At 42.6% G+C, this 17,486-nt stretch overlaps 1 protein-coding gene across 2 annotated transcripts in view; it reads right to left on the bottom strand.

Moving 5' to 3' along the window:
• Positions 1-1,922: 1,922 nt before the first annotated feature.
• Positions 1,923-17,486, bottom strand: part of pitpnm3 (PITPNM family member 3) — a 77,154-nt gene continuing 61,590 nt past the window's right edge. The window contains exons 11-20 of one of the 2 annotated variants that reach the window (XM_086216630.1): positions 15,014-15,205; positions 14,711-14,859; positions 11,697-11,813; positions 8,768-8,884; positions 8,537-8,685; positions 8,167-8,316; positions 7,898-8,081; positions 7,608-7,736; positions 7,047-7,469; positions 1,923-4,445 (exon numbers count right to left, since the gene is read on the bottom strand). In XM_086216630.1, coding sequence (XP_086072756.1) covers positions 7,122-7,469; positions 7,608-7,736; positions 7,898-8,081; positions 8,167-8,316; positions 8,537-8,685; positions 8,768-8,884; positions 11,697-11,813; positions 14,711-14,859; positions 15,014-15,205 — 1,535 coding nt within the window. In that variant the 3' untranslated portion in view covers positions 1,923-4,445; positions 7,047-7,121. The remainder of the gene's footprint in view (positions 4,446-7,046; positions 7,470-7,607; positions 7,737-7,897; positions 8,082-8,166; positions 8,317-8,536; positions 8,686-8,767; positions 8,885-11,696; positions 11,814-14,710; positions 14,860-15,013; positions 15,206-17,486) is intronic. The other variant, XM_086216631.1, reaches the window with a different exon arrangement.

Below are 17,486 nucleotides of genomic sequence, written 5' to 3'. Positions count from 1 at the left end.
CAAGAATAGACATGCTAATTCAAGGGACTTTGAACCAGAACGGTTTGCGGTTCGGGTGAAGTCATGAATCTCGCAGAGGGCAGAGAAGAAGCCAGCAGTCTTTCCGTTCATAATTTCTCACCTGTTGTCCCAGACCATAGATCACTAAAGATGTTTGACCATGGCTTAAAGAACGACAGCTCCAGCTCATTATACCGGGTGCCTGAGGTAGATTAAAACACTTCATAAAGATCCGAGACGGAGGTCATTTTCTTCGTCACCTTTGCAGCCATCAAAAGCGATTCATCATTTTGATAAAATGCATTTTACTTTCCGCTCTAGTTTCAAGACTTTTCCAGGAACCAGGAGGGGAACCACACCTGTGGTGGGTTTCCACTTTTCTGAAGTACTGCTGTATTTTGTGTATTTTGTTTGCCTTGTACAACAATCCTAAATAAGTATTTTTCCGCCCACGGATTGGGATTATAAAATGTCAGGCTCTTTTCATGAATTAAATTACATTGAATTCTCGACTGTCATTCGTGGTTTCCAGAGAATGACTGACATTGACTTTTATTGATTCCCTGACTTTGAGATGACATTTTGAATGGAAATTTCTCAACTGGCAGATGGAGGATTCAATCACAGGATGAATTCTATTAACTATGGTGATGCATTAAATTGGTATTTCACGGTAAGAAATATAGTCTTTCATAAAACTGGGGATTTATCTCAAGTAGAAAACTGTGAATGTTCTTGAAGTCAGTTCTTAATGACCAGAGCGAAATGGTGTTTACTTTTGGAGGAGAAAACCTACATTTACCAGGGTGCAGTGGGATTGTTGCCTTCCAGGGTCATTCCCAGGCTGCTGCTGGAAGAAAGATTCTGTCCAAAGATTTGGATGCTGAAAGGAAACTAGGAAATTCTTTGGCCAAACCTCCAAGAGCAGAATGCCATCTTCTACTGGTCGTCACGGGAACTTGGGCAGCAGGGATGATTACTGACCACACTGATAAGATCAGAAGTTTTTCAAGTCAGTAATTTTGATGATGACCACATATTTCAGCTGGACATTGAATCTAGTGAATAGTATTTAGCATGCTGGTGCATTTTAACAGTATGCCAACCCTAACAGCCAGCAGTACGGCTGTAGACTCCCTCTCCAAATCCATGCCTGCTTGCTGAATCTGTATTTTGTGGTTTTCGTGGCTGGTTAGCAATCAGTCGATCGAGTTCCTGGCTCCAGAAATGCAGGTGAAAGTTTTGGACATCAGCTAAATTGTTGGAAATGTTGGAACCAGACAAATCTGTGTGCGCCTACGTCATTTGTTCTGGCAGATGTGATTTGGTGATGTTAGGTGAAACTGTTGACTGACTCACGAGTGAATTATAATATTAGAAGTAGTAAACCAGATGGTGTACTTACAGAAATATTTCTAAATATCTTCAAAATAATTCCCAATCATAATAATTTGAGTAGTTAATTTGTTATTTCCAATCCCGCTGAGAATTTTACGAACTTTTTGTCCAACGCAATTTGACAATTCCCTCTTCAGTTCGTAAACAGCAGCTGACAAAACAATCTCGCCATAATGAAATTAACTTTACAGTGCGATGAGATTATTTTGCCCAACAGGGAATTTCAAACTCTGTTTTACAGCAACCTGGACCTGCGGATGCCTGAAAAGGAAGCTTCTCCTTGGGATTCCTTCAGTGCCACAGTGGCGCGCTGTAGCTCCGAGCAGTGAATCGATGAAGAGCTGTTGTGATGTTTGTCAGAGGAAGAATAAGGTCAGAACAGCTGCGGCTGCTGCTGGAACAGCCAGTCTGCTGTCTGCGATCGGTGTGAAGTAAAAAACAGCTGATTTACAGGTCAGCGGGTTTGAGGCCTCCAAAACTAAATGAAAAGATATTGCAGTCTTGGGGCCCACAGTAAAACTCCTGACCTTGAAGTTAAAAAAAAAGGAGAAAAGAAGCATGTGCAGAATCACAAGAAGCCTTAAGAGCAAAACCACATCCTTCAGTTGAGAAATATCTTTACTTATGCAAGAATGAAACATGGACTGAGTCCAGTCAACACAATTACATGTTGGTAATCACACACATCTGTACAAAATCTTTTTCTTTTCTCAGTTGGTCAAGAGGCCAGTGTCAAATACTCATAAGGTAAAAAAACAAAAAAAACAAAAAAGGACTCAACAAAAAGGAAAAAAAACATAATTTCAAAACAAAAGTTGCTGTCACTCCATAAGTAACTTACATATTTAACATTACTAGTCATAAAATGTGTTGATAAATGGCAAATTAATCATACCTAATGGTTAAGTCAAGATTTGGTTAATTAACCAAATCCAAATAAATGCGTACTTAGTGAGTGTGGTTAATCATATTTATTTAAAGACAATCACTGCGTAACATATTAATCTTTCATTAAATACAGCATTAAACACTATATCCACCAGACTGCTCTGTATTTATTGATTTTTTTAAATTTTGCATCTAAATTACAGCACTGACTCTACTCAACATGCAGTCATTGACTTTACGTCAAATAATTATTCACCACTTATTTACACATAATTATTGACAACTGAATATCAAATAACACGCCTCATCACCATTTAACCAATCCTTATCATTTGCCATTTACCAACTCTGTAAACCTGAAAATCTTCTCCGTGTAAATAGTTCCGCTTTCAATTGGCATACAAAGAGCACAAAGTGTTACACAGACATCGTCTGATTATTGGGTGTACCTTGGATAACATCAACAGGTCACGCTAAGTATTTTTCAACATTATTATACAATAAATGAGTAATACTAACCGGCGCACTGCAATTAGAGGGGCAGCACCACAGGGAGTTCTCTGTAATCAAACAGCTAATTATTAGAACATTTATGATGTACAGGAAGTGAAGGTAAAAATAAATAAAAGGATAGCTCCCTGCTGGCTTGCTTCAAGTTTTCAGTAAAACCAAGACACCCTAAAATCCCATGAGCCCCTTTTTCTTTCAGAGCAGTTATAAAAACCTCGACGAAGTAATCCCTCAACTTTCTACTTCAATCTGAACCTATAAAAATACACATTCAGTTCTGAAACGCCGGCAGTCGTGAGAACGTGCAGGTATGTTAACACTGGCCTCACTTATCATAGCTGTCTTCATGTCCACAGAAAATACAACTTCACCACAAGTAACTGGACACACACAGACGCACACACACACACACGCACGCACGCACGCACGCACGCACGCACACACGCACACTCACGCACACTAAAACCAAGCAAAAATACCAACTATAAAATGCACTTTGTTATGAAGGAACAGTAAAACGCTTTGGTCAAACAACTCAAATCAATTTGTACCTCTCCACACAACATCGAATACAATTTAAGGCAAAAAAATCAACCATTCAGTGAGTTGGAACAACAAAAGGTTCAAAAACATACATTGAAAATATTTCTATTTACAGTATTTCCTCATAGAAAAATATGTTTGGCCACAGTAAGACTCAAGTGCACAAGACAGGATCAGAATTTCTTCATAAATCTATTGGTTCGATTGTAGCCAGATTTAAAGGCTGCAGGTGGATCCTGCAAGCTACTGACACTACCAAGCTACTAAGCTACCACTGGCAAGAATACGGAAACTGATTACGTAGCACAACTCCGTCCGTCAGTCTGTAAACATTCAGCAGGAAAAACAATACCTACAACAGAAGGCCAACACACCTCTTTGCGTCTGAGTAGCACAGCTGAATCGAGAACCACTGCACTGTACTTGAATAGTGCAAATGTGACCTCAGGGGCCGCAAACCCAATCTGAGGCGGCTGTCGACAAGCATGTTCCGCCTAAAAAGCTGCGGGAAGAGTGTGTGCGTGTGTGTGTGAGCCACAATGCACTGGAGACAGCGAGCAATGGAGGCTGGCGATGGGGATGGCTGGGCAGGTTGGACGCCAATAACTGAACCGAAATGTCACAGTGCTTCTGCGTCCAGGAGTTCACACTGGGACTACGTGTGATGAGTATTTACATCGGCGCTCAGGAAGTCAGTCATGCTGACAGCCTGTCAACGCAGCAGTCGTAATGGAACCAGAGCATGAACGCTGCATCTGGCAACCTGTCATGAACGAATTGGGATAAAGTCTCCAGAGGATCTGTTTGAAGCTTTTGAGTGTGTGTGTGTGTGTGTGTATGTAATTACTATCTCAAATACATTCTCCTGATTTTACAATTAAACACAATTTTGCAATTGACAGAGACATTTGCAAATAATCATCACTGCACGCAGCAACTGCTTAAGATTTCAGGCACAAAGACTAAGGGACAGAATCCTCCGGGCGGGGTCATGAGAAAAGGCCCAACATGTGGCAAAGTGTCGAGGGCCAAGCAGGAGGTAAAGTCGAGCTGTGAGTGGCTCCAGCTGAGGCTCCGATATACATGTACAGTAGATAGGGGTGACACTGCAGAGAGGAGACAGGAAAGATAATGAGGTCTGTCACATTCACGGCACCACAACGATTAAGAGTTTTGTGAGTTCAGCATATTTATTCCTACAGGCTCACAGAATGACACAGCTCTTCTTCATAATTGCACGGAAAACATCTCCAGATCTGGAAATGAGTGGATTTGAAGCATCACTTATTTAATGATGAGCAAATTTACCATCGGCTCATCCTGGTGAACTCCCGCTAATGTCCTCGCTTCCACACAGGGGTATTTACTTACTACATTCATTATTCCTTTCTGTTTTTATTTCATCTTCAATTTGTGCTCTGAGACATACGCTTATTTATAATAAAAAAATAATAACGCCTCTGTGACTGAAAGTGCTGAGACGATCATGCATCAGCTGCAGAACAGCGGTGGACTTTGCAGGAACTCGACAGCAGAAAGCAGAAATCAATCAATGTTTGTGTCAACGCTCTGTGGCGCCTCGAGCTCTTAAAGGCTTAACAGCGCAGCGTACAGAAAGGTGAAAGGCTGCATTACTTAAGAGGGATGTTTGCTGCTGCACCGGTGATTGGAAACAATATGCTAGCAGCAAACTACAGGGGTGACAAACACTTTAATTCTTCGCTCAAATATGTCACATATCAGTTGATATTTGCTCCTTTCATCACTACTTGGGTGGATATCTTTCCTGTTATGGAGTTTTCCAAAAAAAAAAAAAAAGCAAATTTGCCTGCAGGTGCATGTGTTGATGTTCTGTGTGTACATAATGAACACCATCTGGCAAACCACCCATCAGAGTTACACAAAACAGAATAATTTGCTTGACTGGGTATTTGAAACAGCATATTTGATTAGTTTCGTGCTGGTATCTCATATCAAAAGGATCAAGTCCGACAGTTCCTTAAATTACAACCATGACATCAAGTAGGATACACAGATTTAGATGAATAAAGCTAAAAGATTGATTGTATTACAAACTGAATATTATATTTGTAGTTTTCTCTCAGCTATAATAACACTGGACTCGCCAAAGTCATGATTGAGATCTGGGAACAAGATGGCACAGATTCAGCTAAAGTCTCCTCAGACAATCAGACCAAATGCCGGCATGCAAATTCTTCATGCCAGATTAAGCAGCAGGATTTGGAGGTAAAATCAACTGTAATAATGACTCAACCTCCTTGTTGCTGCTGCTCCTCTATTCATTCTTTCTTCCCGTGGCTCCTGCCATTTTCCACCTGTCCGTCAGATAACCTCAGATGGTCTCACCAGTCCAAGTCTCCCGACTCCGACCGTAAATGCACCTGTTCAGCTGCCCTCATTCCCAAATCATCCATACCTTCCTCTTATCTTATCAGACATTTCCCTTGTGCCGTGTCATGTCTAGTGCCTGAAACCTGATCCGGATCCTGTATCTGTTCCAGATGATCAGTTTTCTGCATGTTCTGACCGGCTGCCAGTTTCTTAGCCTTGCTCCCATGTGGTGATTTGGATTGCCTTCCTGTTGCCAGAGTACGAGCATCATTTTATCCCCGGTGAATTCAGTAATACTATTTAATGTTCTGCATAAAGCTTCAGTTGAGATCTCCCACAAGTAGCCTCGACACATCCGGGAGACCAATTATCGAACACCACCGAGGAAACTGTTGCCCACAACCATAACAACAACGGTATGTTACAGTTAAACCAATTATGTATAATTTGGGTAGCAAATTCACCACTTACCCCAATCTGGGGAATTTATGGTCTCAAGTATTTCCATTTCTGTTTTCTAATTTTCGTGGCAATGTTGCTGCATTCCCATGTCTCGGCAATTAAAACTGGTGAGTACAAATATATCAAGGCTGCTAACAATGACCTCACTTGCTTGACTACCTCCCATATTTTAAAAAAGGAACTTCCATAATCATTTAAAGTCCTCATGAAACAGCTAGCGTGCTGTATACCTACACTATAAACAGTGGCTGAAACCCCTCTGAGGGTTGGATTTATGTAGCAGAAATAGTTTTATCACCTCACAGAACATTTTCCTAATGGTTTCAATCACTAGTTTAAGTCTTCCTGATGCAGCATAATGTTCATTTTGTAAATGACAGTGGCATTTAGAGTAAAGTAGATCCTAATGCAGGTTATGCTTGGATGCATGGCTTCCTCGTGGGATGAATCAGTATGTTTGCCTCCTCCTCGTCCACATAAATTCTTCTCTGTTTGCAAAATGCAATAAAAGGTTGCCGAAATTTCAAACTTGAGGCTTCAGAAAAAGAGTCAACAAACCAATGGGTGATGCCAATGTCGACAGCACTTAAGAAAAGAAGCTTGAGTCACTTTTAATTTTCAATACTACACAGAAAGCATAGAGTTTTTGTCATTCACCTCGAAATGCTGGCAGGCAGTTCACATTCAAATTACTATTTCATTAGTCACGCCACAACGACCTCGAGACATTTTATTTCTTCTTATCCAAGAGTTGGAACAGAAGGAGTGAAGATTGTTGGTGTGAGCACGAGCTTCCTAGCATCAGTGCACTGCCATCAGTGAGACCCAGGAGGAAAAAAACAAACAAACATCTATTATGATTTCACAACTGGTCTCAGGGAGGAAGAACTGACCTTGGCCCTGGACACTACGATGATTTCATCATCCTCTTCTTTCCTCCTGTAATCCATCCGTCTCTGTGCTGAACGTCAGGGAGTGGTGTCTCCACGATGTATGGAGGCCCGTCCCCAAACGCCTTGTCCACTGCCGCTACCCCCGCTGCCTCCTCCTCCTCCCCCTCCCCCTCCGTGATCCTTGTCTGACTCTGGCTGGCTCTGGGCTCGCTCAGGCTTGGGATTGGGTGTGCAAGGCGGGTCAGGTTGTTGGACCGACATGGTCCTCCGCAGGTGGGTACGCTTACACAGGAAGTCAGGCTTTGCTGAGAGGCCAAACGAACCTTTCCGTAGGACCATACGAACAGATGGGGATTTCTTGGGTCTGGCTCTGTGCCCGAACTGAAGGGTGGAGAGGTGTGTTGCGTAGCCCTCGCACAGGAACTGCACATGCCAAGCAGAACAGGTAGAGGAATGCGGTAAATAAGAACAACCAAGAGGAACAGTAAAGCCCTTCAACTGGACAGAGGCAGACGGACACATCGTGAACATCTAAAAGTAGAAAAAACTCATATGAACTACCTGGCATTGGTTCTGGTATTTCTTCGAAGGTCTACCAACGATATAAATCTGAGTGGGGCTGAGACCAAGCATGTTGTAAACAGAGATATCCTTCATGGAGCCATAAGCAGAGTTGATCTTAATGTGGCACTGTTGAGGGAAAACGATCGATCAGAGAGGTGGCATGAATTTCAGTGCAAGGACACATTGTGAACTTGAAGATGAAACAAAGTGTTTCACATGTTTTGTAAAACAGATTATCTGCCTAGTTAAAATCAGAACGGACGCTTTATCTGGGCCCACAGGTCTACCTCCTGCACGAGGTTCCTGAGGAAGATGGTCTTCTGTCGTAGGGGATCGTGGACGAGACCCTCAGAAAAGAAGATCATCCCATGAGGAAAATTATGCTGCGACAACCAGGACACCACACGTTGTTTTTGCATATCGGGACGACCTGTGATGTAGATTATCAGATATCCCAGGTCCTGCCAGTGCCTGCATGGAAGCACACGTACAAAAATTATTCACAGAAAAGATGTTTAAAACTCTCTCTGCCCAGGACAATAATTCAGAGGCTGACCTGACGACATCCACAGCTCCGGGGCGAACCTTCGGGTCGCTACCCATGATTGACACACTGGCGGCAAAAGAGCCATCGATGCTGAAAACTACACACTCCATGCCCCGTGGCAGCACAGTCAGGTAGGCCTCAGCACTTGTTTGATCCCCCCTTGGGATAAATGGAGTGAGGGAAGAAAGAGAGAGTTGGTATGAGATCATGCTGTTGCCTCACATGGTTGTTATTCTGTTCAAGGTCGATCTTTTTGCTGCAGCAGAAGCAATGAATGGACGTAGGATTTAATGCAGTAATTCTCTTCCTTTTCGATGCATTGCTACATTTTATTTGATTATGCAGCACTCTATACAGGTCATGCTACATGGATGCGTACTTGACCACCATTTTAATTGGATACACTCCCAGGCTGAGCTTCTTGCTCTTGGGTATGGTGTATGTGACTCTGCCGCTGCTGTTGGTCACCTCCGTGTCAAAGTGCACCCAGCGCCCAGACGGCGGTTGTGTCATTAGCAGGATGTCCACCTAAGAGGGTCAACAGAGAGAGATAAATTACTTGGAAGTCTCTGAAGCACAAATGTAAGATAAAAAGCTATCATGCTGTTACCTTTTCTCCAGTTAGAGTGACCATGTCCAAGGGGCCGTACATGAAGCGACCCACCAGCATCTGTGGTCCATCCTCGGTAGCAATGACATCATTCACCCTGTGGTTGGCAGTGACGTTCTACGAGATGCAGGAAGCTTACGTCAGGCCACTGTGAGGTTTTATCCTTGTGACTGAAATTCTGAGCACAGCCGTAAAGCTACAAAAGATTGTATCCCATCGTCATCACCTCTGAAACCTGGGTTTAACGATGATGCCAGTCTAACTCCCAGAATCACTTTACCTCGATCACAGAGACAGTTTTTGTTTCACTTAAGAAAAAAATATTCAGGAGGCTTCCGCCCTGGTCATTTCCTGCATATTACATGAGTGTGATGCTTTGTTTGCAGGATTTATAGGACCATTTATAGGATTCAACTCATACAATATGCAGCCTGAGTGCTAACACAAAAGAGAACAGACAGAGAATCAACAACATTTCCCCTTGTCGAAACACTTCACTGACAGATGCTTAAAGCAGCAGGATTTGTTGAAAAGGACGTTTGTATGCAACGCTGGGATTGGCGATACAAAATCAGATGATGTCATGAGTTGACTTGCTTGGTTATCAAGGAAAATACACACAAATAAGTGATTATTATGAATGTGTATTTCCTAACTTTCATATACACACTTAGAATTGTTTTCCACGTTTTTTTTTTTTGTGGCTATTTAATTGTCCATTTTTGTAATGCTGCTAACAGTCCAAAATTGATTCCTGACCTAAAATAAAGTGCCTCCTCAATATTTTTTCTGAATTGTTCACTGGCTGCAGTCCAAACAATTCCCTCAGATCATCATACATGAGGCAGGAGTCTCCTAAATCCCCAGAATTAAATCTAAATCCAGTGAAGAGGCATTTAGTCATGACTGTTCTTCTCTGTACCAAACTGCCCGATAACTTAAAAAATCGGCCGCTTTTAATACATTGCTTTTCTCACGGTATCTTGGCAGTTGGTGAGCACTTTTGTGTGAGAGAGGGAGCAGGGGGAAAATGGGGTTATAAAAACAGTATAAAACTCCCCCCAAAAATGAATCCAATGTAAGTGTGTCAGCACGTCACTGTTAGCTACAAGTCTTTCCTTTGGTTTTCGGTTTTCCTTGTTTTTCTGTAACACACATCAGGCTATAACTGCATAAAATGTGCAACACAAATGTAGTTAATTTGCATTTTGCTGTTGCTCATCCAGCACCCTGCGGCTCAGTACCAATTGATGAAGACCACTGAACATGTTAGAAAGCCGGATCCATGTTTGGACCTCAGTATGTTGAAAAAGAAAATCCACACAGCTTGCACAAGCGATGTAACACACACACACACACACACACACACACACACACACACACACACACACACACACACACACACTGAAATAGGCCTTCATCAACATTAATAATGGATTTAATGAATGCAAAACTACAGCTGATTGTTGCACTTCTGCTGTTCCAACGGGCTGTTCTTTGTTATAATGGAAAAACTCCACATCACACCTGCGTATGCCTCTTCACCTTCAGTATAATACAAGCTACCCCGCCCTCTAAATGCAGGATTCATGGAGATGCATTGTTGGCGACATTTGTACATTTTAGACAAACAAATACTAAAATCATACCACTGACGCCATTTCCAAAGCAAACAATTTCAAGCTGAGCAACAACAAACGTAGCTGTTCCATGTGTTCATAACCGACTACATCAGGAGTGCGAGGCTGCGGAGACATTTGGTTGCTCTGCTGTTTATTTATAGCGCTCACTAAAAATAAAAGAGTGTCAGCACTTGACACACATTGCTAACAGGAGAAACGAGAAACGCTTATGATGACTGATGTAGAGGATGTGACAGATAACATTTCCAGCTGTTGGCCTGCATTAGCTTTGTAAGGAATTAATTGTGCGTCGACATGCAGGCTTAAAAAAACCCTTATTGATCTGGTGACGGTAAACAAGCAGATGAAGAGTGAGAAAACACACAAACATAGAAATACCCAAGTCGGTTTGAGAAGGCCTGAGAGATTTCACTTAGAATTCCCTGTGCAGTCATGTGAAACCAGGAAGCAGCATGTCCCCCCCCCCCCCCCCCACACACACACAATAAAAATGGGTGGAAGAAGAGGTAAGACGGAGACAAAAACTGGCTGTAAAGGAGTGGTATGTACAAGAAACAATAACCACTCTAGTGGGCCCTCTCCAGCTGAGACAAGCACCTCTTGCTAAGCAGAGAAAGCTCAGACCTAGACGCTGAGACTCTCTCAATAGTATCACAAGTGCTGGCAGTGGCAAAATTGAGTCAGCGGCAGCTCCACATTGAATGGTTTTCAGTGAGTAACTTTTCAGAGCCGTTTTCCTTTCAGCACTCACATCAGAAATGCATCACATTGTCAACAAGGTGAGGCCTGAACAAGATGGTCATGAAACAGTAAATATAGCTCTACGTCCGTGTCACTCTGGTTACACAGTTCTATTTATAGAGGACGGAGGAAAACGAATCAGTCGCTACAGTCGTGTCTTTAGAAACTGGACAATATATGGAAGCCTTCAACGCAACCTTGAATGTTCTGCCCAGGTAAACATGTCGGAGTATGTTAAGGGGTTGAGGCCACAGTCTGTTCAGACAGGCTGCAACCACAGCAGTTAATAATGGATGTATTTTTAGTCTGAATGAATGGCATGAAGGCTGTTTCTACAGAAGTGTTCTAAAAACCTACTTTTGTGTGTTGGCGAGTTTGTGTGTGTGGTTCAGAGAATGAGAAGCAGTTTAGGGACAACATTGAGTTTTCTGTGACCAGTTTGGGTGTTTGCTGGAAGGTTTGAATATGAGCATCTATGAATTAATCTGAGCACATTTGTGCTGCACATTTACCCTGCCGAAGACAAAAGCAGCAGGATTTATTACCCTTAGTTTCACGTGTGTCCTCCTTCTGAGCCACTTTTCTCGTGGGCTGGAAGGAGAGAAGGGAGCAGAGTCCAAATTATCTGCTTCCTGGGTCTTCACGTAGTCACATCGCATGAGCTGCAAACAAATACAAATGGAGGAAAATGCATTTATGCCAGCAAAAACGCAGCTAAGAAAGTTGGTCCATCAGTAATGACTCATCTTCTGCACATCAACAGCAAAAACAAGGACGGTTTTATTATGCGGAGTCTTTCGAATTACAGCTGCTTCATGGCTGGGGATCATGAATCACATTTCTAATAGAAAGCTTTTGTGACAAGAGCAGCTCTGCAACAGATTAAGGGCCACCACGAGAGCTGAATATACAGAAGGAGAACTGGTGAATGACTACTTGAAAGAAGCCACGCCTCCCTCGACGTCCATCCATGAGGACATCCTAACCCAAGCCCTAATCCTAATCTTAATCCTAACTTGACCTCAACTCACACTTCAACTCAAACCTTAACAAGGAACTCAGAAACAATGTTATACCTCATTAGCTCGAGTCTTCGGTCCTCAGGAGGACCAGGGGCGCTGATAAGGTTAGAGTTTAAATTTGTGATTTTTACAGGGCCGCTGTCTTTTACAAAAAAAAATCCTTTTCTGTATCTCAGTGTGTTGTTTTTGAACTAAACTGAACTGTTTTAAAATTATTTCGGTTGAGGCTTCGAATCAGCCACCTGGACTCTCTGCCTCTTCCTGTATAGCATATCATCCATCTCTGTTGCTTGTGTTTGACACTGAGTAAATATACCTCAAGAAGCTGAATCGGTGCCTGCTCGACTCAAGTGTCTGCGGATGTGTACTTCTGCCGCCTCTGGATGGTGTTTGGAGCTCAAAGCTTAATTCATGCTTAGTGTCACGAAAAATTTAAGCTCACATGATCGACAGTGTTTTCTTCTTCTGGCTTAAAAACCAGAGGTGTGAAAAAAGGAAATGACCGCAGACACGAGTTGAGGGCAACTGCACTTACCCGAACGTTATAATCCAAGCCTATTTACTTTTCCAGCGTAAGAGTCGTGTTTTTTTTTTACATTTACTCACAAACTGGATAAAACTAGAGAGTCCTGGCTCCACCGGGAGAAGTAAGATGAAACGAAAACATCTCACACAGGAAGACATCTGCCCACAGCTGACAATCACCTTGACAAGCGCAAACCGCCACACAATGATGATGAAAATCTGGTCATTCTGGGTTCCTCAGCTGTATATTCACATGTGATGAATCAGCACTAAAGGTCTCAAGTATATCTATATATTAATATCTATACATTCACTCCAGTGTTTTGCTGTTGGCAGTGACTCCGCACAGTTAGAAGCCATCACGGAGTCATGATGACGCCACTGGCTCGCTGCCCGACTCCTGGTTATTACATATTGAGGATGTCAGATATGCAGAGAGAGCTGTGCGTCTGCCAAGATGCATCTATCTTCTTCGCTGAGATGTTTGTAAAGCAAGAAGACATCATTAAATGGTAACAGCTGTTCTACAACTAATAGCATTAGGCGATGAAATGCCAAAAGTATAACTAGAATATGACAAGTCACTTCCTCAAATGACAGGATGAGTCCCAAATGAAAATCAGCCACCATCAAAACATGTCATATGAACGCTTTCAACTTTTCCTCCATGTGACAAGAGAATTTGCAGGAAATTCACAGTAAAATCGGTGAAATCTGCATCTTTCACACATGACTTGTACTCATTTGCAATTATGTCTCAAAATGGACTAAATTATAAACCGCACTCAAGAGTTTTCATCGTCCGTCACGGTGAACTTCGGTTCTGCTGCCCTAAGAAATTTCGTGTTTGAGCCATAAGCACAAGGCGCAAGCAGCATTGTGCTTCCTGTGTCCACTAGGTGGTGCCTGACAGCCCATATAATATTTCTGAATGCAACCTGAACTCAGTGAATTTGTATAGTAAATCATAGCATGTTTTACTACACCAGGCTTGCTTCTTGTAACCCCTGTATGACGCGATGAACATGTTTTCAGTTTTGCTACAGAATCTCACCAGAAAGATGTGACATTCAGCTCGTCAGATAGTTCCTTAATGATGTGCCAAATAACGGACAGTCCCATGTGTGCACGACCAAGACACGAGTCGTCATCTCTGCCATACGCTGATGGTGGAGGCTACCAGGGGAGGTGACAGCCAGCGCATCAGGAGCAAATCAGAGCTCAGTATGTTGCTCAAAGACGCTTCGACGGAGTCTTTAAGAAACCAGAGGACTGACACTGAAATTCTGAATGGCAGCTCTTCCTCCTGAGTCATGCTAAACAAGTTAAACACTTGAGTAAGTTAGCTGATGATAAAACGATATAGATTTTCTTTACTTTAACCCAAATAAAAACCTAACCGTATGCCAAGAAGAATTTAGATCAATGATGTACAATTGGACTGTGATTCTGACAACACTGACAGCGAAACGTCTGAGGCAGCACCCCGGATGCACTGTTTCCTCTCTCCCAACTTCTTACTCCTTCTTATTGGTATTCCTCTTTTGCAGTTTCATAGTAAAATATGCAAGATAAAAATCTCATAACGAGAAAATAGATGCATTACAAACACTTGACTTCCCGCTGCTCTGTTTTGGTTACAACAACCGGTCAAAGATGCAAATCCTTTGACATTTTGCATCATGTATTCAAAGGGCATCTTGCTTACAGAGCCACTCTAACTTTGATTTGTTTAGTCTTTTTAGATGTGAGCCGGCGGCATCATCATACTAATTCATTTTGGTCTAACATTTCTCTGCAAACAGTTTGTTCTGTTGCTGTCAGATGAGTCTCTCTGCCTGCGGTTGCTCAGATTGAACTAATCATACAAATGCAACAATCCATGAACTCATATACAGTATCTACTTCAGCAAAGAAATCCTTTCAAAATGTTAATTTGGAAAAGCTGTACATTCATTATTTAGATAGTGAGTGTGTGTGGAGGTGGAAGGCTGTCAACGAGGCTGGCCTACCTGCCGGAGAACAAAAGCTGCTACATCAGTGGACTCCCAGTATGAGGCATGAAAAAGATGCGGCAGAGCCACCGTTGGGAATGCAGTCAGCACATCAGGGCAGTACAAAGCATAATCCAGCCTCTTGGAGCCCCACCAGCTACTGGAAACTGTAACACACACACACACACACACACACACACACACACACACACACACACACACACATACACGTTACAAGATCATCTTTGAGTGGTGAGACCTCAAGAAACAGACTCAATCTTCAGAAGATAATTGAATAAAGAGACAGGAGAGTGCACTGACTGTTGGTGATGGTGTTACCCAGCTGACCGATGGAGCAAATGGACATTTCACTCTCTACACTGGTCACGCTGGCCCTGCGACCTCCCTCTTGACCTCCTTCGGTCTTAGCGTCAGTGGAAGGGTGCAAAGCTTGACCCCCAGGAGTTTGCTCACCCTCCAAAAAAACCTTTGCATGCCCTTGAATACTCTCAGCTAGGGAAAGGAGATGAGGACAAACAAAAGAGAGGGGAAGGGAAACACTTTGATGACACAGAAAAATGAATAATTTGGCAGCGATCTTTAGATCGATGCCGTGATGCTGCCAAAACACTTGCTCTTGCTGTGTATTGACTTATATGAATTCAAAGACAAGCGGCCTTACTGCTTCTCCTCCTGGTGTTTTATCATATTGTACTGTCATTGAAAGAACCCAAAAACACATTACTGCTGCTGGCAAGAAGAATAATTTATCTCATTGGGTTCCTCTCTGCCTCCCTTTCATATTTGCTTTGCGATAGTACTGAAAGAAAATGAGAATTTTTACCTGGATGAGACTTCATGTATTTATAGTGGCAGTATCAGCTCAAAAGTGTATTCAGTGCTTCAATACATCCCCAGAACAAAAGGACACGAACGATAAAAAAAGGTGTATTTCACTGGGACGGAGCTCATGTATTGACACCTGAGTTAGCTGAGAGGCTGCTTCTTCTTTCTAGTCCCTGGACTAAAGTTACAAAATCACCCTAACAGAGAAATCTATCAAACACAAGTGGTATTTGCTGTTTAATTAAATAATTTCAGCACCGCCAACGATGCGCTACCGATGAAACTCAGCAGCGACCTATAAACCAGCGACTACACATGAATCTATCATCTTTATATTCGTATGCGTGTCACAAAACGAGCCATGCACCGATCTGTGGATGTCATCGCTTCTTTATCATGACATTTACTCTAATATGTGTCAGCCCAGTGGGATTCCTTTCAATATGATGTGGAGTAGAGTGGATCTAAGGTACTGGGAGCTGGAACAGAAAGCAACTGATAGAACATTAATATTCCTTTTTGCCCGCAATGTTACCAGAACACATAGTGTCTGGGTTGAGGAGAGCGTCATGCTGCACCTCCAGATACTCTGAGCCGACTTACCCTCAGACTGAACAAACACATTTGGATTACAGGTGTTCATGGACGGTGTATATGCCTGTCTGCATTCAATAATGGATAATTAGGGATTCGTTTGTGTGCGCATGTGTCAAATTAAAAAGAGAATAGTTTGCTTTGCCTCATGGAGCAACTGGTTATTGGCACATCCAAATTTCTGCCTGCTGGAACGGTTATAAATAACCATGTCAGATGCAGCAACATGTTGCGTGCTCGCGCTGTTAAGGATCGGCATGCACAGCAGAATACAGATTTCTCAGACGTGAGGGAGAATCAGGTGTGCTTCATAAATCCCCACAGTCAAGGCCAATCCCAATTACCTGTAATAATGAAGACAGGTATTAGGCAGATTAGCTGTCAATGCACAATCCTTGCTGCTGCTCCGATTCCTTGAGAGCTCCTTTAAAAAGCCTTTGACAAATCTATACCTGACAGAAGGTGTGCGCACACACAAATATACATGTCTACTGATACACTGCCTTATTATTAATGAGCCACGCCACACTCCTCTCACAGGAGCCTTCTTCCCCTTCGCAACATTAGCATTTCTTTCACAGCACAGCGAACTGAGAGAGATTATTCTGTGCGCGAGTGGTGAGAAGAAGGCCACTGACTCTGACACATTCGCTGACAGTAAACAAAGATGCAGAACAATGAGCATAAAATAGAAAACAGGCTTGCAGGAAAAGTGGGGCTACACTGTAAAAGTTAAAAAGGGGAGAGGAGGTGCTTGTATTTGGGAGAGAAAAGGGACTGAAACATTTAACAACCATTAAAGTAACAAGGCAATTTCTTTTTGGGGGCAAGCCACAAAGACTGCTATTTAGCTTAGCACAACGAACGGTGGTGGATGGAAAGGTTAGCCTGCCTCTTAAAAAAGTCAAATACACTTTTCTTCAAAACAATTTGTGTGAATGAATATGAAATACTTCTTTGTTGTGCATAACATTCATTATAAATTATTATGAGACACTGCAGATTTTGAATCTGAGGCATGTCGTGGGGGACTGCTTTTCTTGGCTGGGTGCAGTGACAGCCCTCCTTCGTAACTTCGACTAACAAAACAACTTGATAAGCCAACGCTCTGACTAAACACAGCTGACTTTGTTAGACAGAACGAGGATGATTACTCATAGACAAACCAAGATCCTGAGCTTGATGTATTAGATGACACTGGACAGAGATATGCTAACAACCCCCTACCGTTCATGGCGCTAAGCTAACTAGCATTAAGCTGGTCTGTGTGATGACAGCTCGCTACTGCACACACACAGAAGTGTCCATCTTATTTGGCTCTCAGAAAGCTGAAAATTGACCAAACTTCCTAAAA

The sequence above is a fragment of the Aulostomus chinensis genome, chromosome 10 (assembly GCF_037954235.1).
Source record: "Aulostomus chinensis isolate RoL2024-O1b breed Wild chromosome 10, RoL_Achi_v1.0, whole genome shotgun sequence".
Lineage (NCBI taxonomy): Eukaryota > Metazoa > Chordata > Actinopteri > Syngnathiformes > Aulostomidae > Aulostomus > Aulostomus chinensis.
The sequence above is the reverse complement of the archived record's forward strand: the minus strand, read 5'-3'. Positions and strand labels throughout refer to the sequence as shown.